This window comes from Eublepharis macularius, chromosome 10 (genome assembly GCF_028583425.1).
Source record: "Eublepharis macularius isolate TG4126 chromosome 10, MPM_Emac_v1.0, whole genome shotgun sequence".
NCBI lineage: Eukaryota > Metazoa > Chordata > Lepidosauria > Squamata > Eublepharidae > Eublepharis > Eublepharis macularius.
This window is the reverse complement of record NC_072799.1, coordinates 76,546,458-76,552,457: the sequence shown is the minus strand read 5'-3', so window position 1 is coordinate 76,552,457 and position 6,000 is coordinate 76,546,458. Positions and strand designations below refer to the sequence as shown.

The window sequence follows — 6,000 nt, the reverse complement described above, 5'->3', positions numbered from 1 at the left end:
ACAGTGTGTTGTATAGTTTGCAAAGGATCCTTGCTGACCAAGCACAACTGGCCATCCCGTTTTCATTCAAAACTCCATTTTGAACCTGTTCAATAAAAGTTTACTGTTCCACTGGAATTCTGACCCAGGGTGGAGGGGGCAACCACAAAATGGCTGCCACAAGAGGCAGAGCCAACCACAAAATGTCAGGGAATGAGGTCAGGCATAATTTTAGTAGTAACTCTTCAATATTTCAGGCAAAAGCTCTGTTTCACAGAATGCCTTTTTAAACAAACGTATTGTTTAAAACATTTTCTTGAATATACACAGTGAAGATCCTTGGGCTGTGGTGGCAACTGATGCTGAAGCAACTTTTTAAAAATCCGCACAGCCAATCAGATCTCCATTGGCCAACCAGAAGACCTGCTGGGCAAAAAGCCCCACTCACTTTTTAAGAACACTTGATGGACGCCAAGCAAGGTGCCCATAGGCACCACATAGGAGATTCCTGGCCTGCTGTATTCAGTGCTGTGTTTATGGCTTGTTTCATTAGGACCAATGGGGGATTCCAAATGCCCATGATGTGTCTTTATCTATGTACTCTTGTGACTGTATGATTGAGGTACAGCTTTGGATGAAGGATGCTTGTGAAGGGTTTTTGTGATGGAAGTCAGGATACCTCCATGCTAATCACTTTGCAGATTACATTTATGCCAAGGGACCCCAACCTTTTTGGTCTTGTGGGCACATTTGGAATCCTGAATGAGAGTGGTGGGCACAACAACAAAATGGCTGCCAGCAGAGGTGGAGACTACCACAAAATGGCTGCCAGCAGATGCAGGACCAGAGGTTATAAATAATGTAATGGTGGTAACCATGGCTATGACAATGAGTTCAAAAGTATGGAAGTAAGAAGTCCACCTCTGCAAGACATGTATATTAACATGTTCAGTTTTGAGTGTGTACATAAGCAAGTGTCTCTTGCAGTCTGTGGGTTGGATTTACTCAGATGCATACTTACTTCCTATACCATTTACATTATAAAGGCCAAGCTTTTCAGTTACCCAACTGAAATTATGGAATGAGTATGTTGTGAAAAACCTTTTGTGAGCGAAAGGAAACAGCTGAGAACTGGTTTTAATAAGCTCAAAGTATGCCGAAAAGAGTGTTACAGGTTATTATTTTTCTAAAATAAATGAAGTTCTTGTCTCAAATTTGTGGTGATTAATAGTGTCCACTACACCTTTTCTGAGTTAAACTCCAGAGTGCTGATACTCGGAAAGAAAAGGCTATGGCTAGTTTTGGGGGGCTTCACTCCCCCCCTCCCAAGCCAGCCAGCCTTGTTCCCTCCAGAGCGCTGCTACCAGCTTTAAGAGGGAATGGCTTTTCTCTTCCTGCATGTAGTGACCATGTTGTTCCCCTCCCTGGCTGCAGCAGCACCACTTGGAGCAGCAGGTTTGGGGTGAGAAAAGGGGGCTTTTCTTTCTCTCCTTCCGCCAGGATGAATAGGTGGGAAGGTGGTTCATTTGTAAGGTCCTGGCCAGGGTGGCTCACTTCAGGCAAGTAAGATCCTTCTACTGCAGGCGTTGGAGCAGAATAAGCCGCACTCTGTACAAGCCCCATCTGGCCACATCCACTTCTACAAAAGCTTCAGTGGGCACCCAAAAAAGGTGTTCATCTCATGGGTATCCTTGTGCCCACAAGCTGTGTTGGGGATCCCTGCATTTAAGCTATTTCAAAGTATATTAAACTTTTTAAGTAATGGGTGACTATGTCACCGATATATGAACGGATTCAGATCAAAGACTGACCAACTATAGATTAATATTAACAGCACTTGAAAGTGCTTTCCATACATCATCTCAACAATCCTCACAAAAGCCATGTAAGGTAAACCCATTGATCCCCATATTGCTGAGGAAGAGGGGGCAGCCGAGAGAATACTTGCTTGCCTTTGGCTATCTGGAGCTCCCAACTGAGAAGAGATCTGAACCAGATGCATATCTTGCTCATGGGTCACAGGCCACTAAGGTACTCCTGCTCTAGCACTCTTTCAGACCCAAAAAGAGACACCTCATGAAATTAGGAATATGAAATTTTATTTTTAAAAAATCTCACAAGACAGCTTTTATTTACATGATTTATTGCAGGTTTCCTAAAGACCAGGTCACATGAACATTGATAGGATTAATTTCTCTCATTTAACCTTTATATTCTTGATGCAGAGTTACCCTGATAAACTTTTTTAAAAAACCCAAATCCAACCATCTTTGTTTAAGAGCAAATGATACTGTAAGGTAAGTGGCATCTCCACCCCCGCCCCCCCCCCGATTTTTTCCATTTAAAGTTCATAACTACAGCTTACATATTATTGGAGCCAGTCACTGACTTGTTCTGAACTGCTAAATTGCAAATACGCAGTTTCACACATGCGCTTATCTCAAAGGTCTATTCGTTCTGTAGGAGAGGAATCTAACAGAGTCCAACGTCAACAGGGATTTTTAAGTTGTGCAAGGGAGAGCCTGCAGTTCTTAGACACATGGCTCCTTGACAACACAACCTGTGCCTCTTTGACAACACAACCTGTGCCATCCAAGCATTATCAATTCAGCAGTTCAGTAACACATCTATGAAGAACTGTGGTGAGCCCAAACAAGCCTAGATTTGCCCCTAGGGCGGTACAGTTATAAAGCAACTCATTGTTGCTATGGGATGACCCCACTTGCCAGGATCTTTACCTCTCCCTACAGTAGGGCAGAGGAGACTCCCTCAGCAACAGCTTCACAATAACTAGCACAGTGATACTAGTTAGCCAATAACTCCTCAAGAAACATCAGATATTTCGTTAATTACATTTCTTCATTCAAAGCTGGAATGCGCTGGGGTTACTCAAAGCCAATAGGGATTTGACTGTATCCTGCTCTTTACATGGGCTGTTTCCACACTACTTACCTTCATCCGGAATGCTGCGGAACACTGCAAAAAACCCGCGGAAGATAGCGTCTTCTCACGCAAGTTTTGCGCGACATCACACAAAACTCGCACGAGAAAACGATATCTTCTGTGTTTTTTTCGCGACGTTCCGTGGCGTTCCGGATGAAGGTAAGTAGTGTGGAAACGGCCATGGAATAAAAGGTGGCAAAAATGAGGTTTTAGAAGAAATCGTAATTTCGATGCTATAAAATTTACGAACATCTCCCCACTACAACAACAAAAGGACAACATGAATGCACCCAATGAGATTTCTTCTTTTTGGCCAAGTTAACATAATCCATATTGCCAAAATATTCTATACACATAATAAATAACACTTCCATTTAACTATGATGAAAGGCAAATCCCCACTTAATCTAGTTAAATAAAGCACATACCTCTTTCCCGAATATTTATTAGCATCAAGATTAAGACCTGGTTAATCCATTAGTTCTCTGACAGTTGTTTCCAACCTAAAAGTATATTTGGGCCGGGGGCGGGGGCATTATAACTTGAGCAAAGCTAGAATTGAAAAAGAAGAGTTCCATATATTCTTTGCAAAATTCGGTTTCCCTTAAGCGTGTGGATCCTCAGTTATGCAGCAGCAATAGAAGCATCATCTGCTTGGCGGCCTTGTGGCTTTAGAAAGGAAAAATAACAATTTGGGTTTAAATAATGTCATGTATTTGAGTATTTTACCCAGCCTCTATTTGAAAACCCAGTGCAGTCTGATGTTCACTCTTTGTAAGACAAGTAATTGGAAGAAATCCCCACCACAGCAGCCTCATTAGCCCAGATTAGGCTCAAGTGGAAGTTTAGCTAGGTCAGCCATGGTTAGTACTTGGATGGGAGATCACCAAGGAAGACCAGGGCTGCTATGCAGAGGAAGGCAATGCCTTCCTGAAAACCCCATGCGGGGTCACCATAAGTTGGCTGCTACTTGATAGCACTTAATTATTATTAATCCTCATCACTCTCAATCAATTATAAGCAAACATTCTTGGGGTTGGGAGACAAGGGAGTAGCAGTTCAGGCTAATAAGGTTAATTCCACTTGTTGGTGGAAATGTAAGTAGAAAATGGCAAAGTTTATGTTATTCTTTGGGCTACAACAGAATTAGAGATTCCGACAAAGTTCATGGGCTCACACTGAAGCTTCACTAGCTTGGAACGGGAGCCAAGCTTCCCAGCCAGAGAACTCTGCCCCATCTCTCCCCTCCCACTTAATCTGCCTTGTTGATAGGCAGCCATGAAGAAAGAACACTGTTGCAATGTCATCTCTCCATCTTTACCCCTTGGCTTCTTTTCCTTGCTCCTCGATACATTCTGGCAATTGCAGTTTCCATTAGCGATTAGGGGTGTGCGCTCCGGGTTTCTGATTTGGAAAAAATGCCTGAATCAGACCTGATCTGTAAAGATTTGGGTTTCCCAAATTGGGGCCAGCATGCTGGCCCCAATTTGGAAACCACAAATCAAGGCTTCCTGAAGCAATTTGGGTCGCTTCAGGAAGCTTTGGGGCCTTTTTAAAGGGCTCCCTCCCACAACCCCACTTACCTGGCCTTTCCCAACTGCAGCAGAGGGAGCAGCCTTCCTTAGACAGGTATGTCGGGTTGGGGGTTAGGGGGTGGGGGACAGGGGGGCTAAGTGGGGTGGGCTGGGGGTGGGCTGGGAGACAGCTTCCCTTCTCACTTCAGTATGCTCCGAAGCTTTACAGAGCACACTGAAGCGATTTAAATACCTGAATCTGAAGCAGCTTGCCGCTTCGGGTTATTACAAATCATTTTCCTACTTCGGGTAAACCATCTGATGAAGAGACCTGCGCATCTGATGAAAAGAACTCATCTGACGAAGAGAACTGTGATTCTTGAAAACTTATGCTACAATAAAGTTGGTTGGTCTTTAAGGTGCTGCTGGACTCTACTATTTTGCTACTACAGACTAACACGGCTAACTCTTCTGGATCCATTTCCTATCAGGCATTCTGGGCTCTAAATCTCCCAGAATGCACTGGCGGTTGGTCCAGGAATAGAAGGACAGCTGTAGCAATTTTCCCATCACAATCCTCAGCAAGGAGAGAAAAAGAGGAGGTTACACTTAAGACCCCACAGTTATCCTGACAACATCACTAGATACACTTCTGTTTACTGAGTTCTATGAGAACCTGGGCTCTAGCTTGAATAAAATAAGTTTTTTGATTACTTATCCTCAAATAACACTGAGGTGGAAACCAAGGTAACCTGGCAGGAGTTTGTCATTCTCTAAACAAACTGAAATGAAGGATATATGGAGCTCCAGGCAAAAAGAATAGGACGACTTTTTACACATAGGTAATAGGGCTGTATCGTAATGCTTTGATAAAGGGATAGGGAACGTGAACTATATTACTGTTTATCGTACATACTGTCTGTTGCTGTAAGTACGCTCCTACTACGTAATTTTTGCTTTGTTTAACATGTCATTTTGAACAATTATGCTTTGTTTTCAGCTTTGTTTCAGACTATTGCTTGTTTGCAGATTTCTGCTATCCAAACCCATCTTGTTGATCATATTGACTTACTCTGTGTAATATGCCTTGAGTCTAAGTGAGAAAGGTGGACTATAAATAATGTAAATAAATAATGTGCTAAGTGCACAGACACTATATCAGCGCTAAAGGAACATTAAGTGTTACGAGCTATCTGGTCTGGCACAGTCCATTTCCAATTCTCTCAACTTCATTTCCTTAGAAGCCAAAGAATAAATGAAATGGGATCCTAGAAGAAAGGGGCTGGGGTTTTTGGTTCTGTAAAGTTTATTCTGAGTATATCCACAGAGAGATTAGGACTTAAGCACTAGGTATGCTCATAGCTCCCCCCTCCCCGGCAGCAGGATTATGTCTCTCCCTGGCAACAAGTATTGCTAACCAACTAAATAAAAGTTGTATTGATTGTCAAATGTTTATGGGCAACACCCATCCCTTTTGGCTGCGCTGCAATTAAGTACAACACAATGTCTGTTTGCTATAAACGGAGGATTAGTTTGGCTTTTACTATGGAGTTCACAAAAGAAG

The 6,000-nt window shown here is 42.8% G+C and overlaps 1 protein-coding gene across 3 annotated transcripts in view; it reads right to left on the bottom strand.

Moving 5' to 3' along the window:
• Window positions 1–3,446: 3,446 nt before the first annotated feature.
• TRAPPC11 (trafficking protein particle complex subunit 11) overlaps window positions 3,447–6,000 on the bottom strand; it is a 42,055-nt gene continuing 39,501 nt past the window's right edge. For all 3 annotated transcript variants that reach the window (XM_054990147.1, XM_054990148.1, XM_054990150.1), the window contains one exon: window positions 3,447–3,591. In XM_054990147.1, coding sequence (XP_054846122.1) covers window positions 3,547–3,591 — 45 coding nt within the window. In that variant the 3' untranslated portion in view covers window positions 3,447–3,546. The remainder of the gene's footprint in view (window positions 3,592–6,000) is intronic.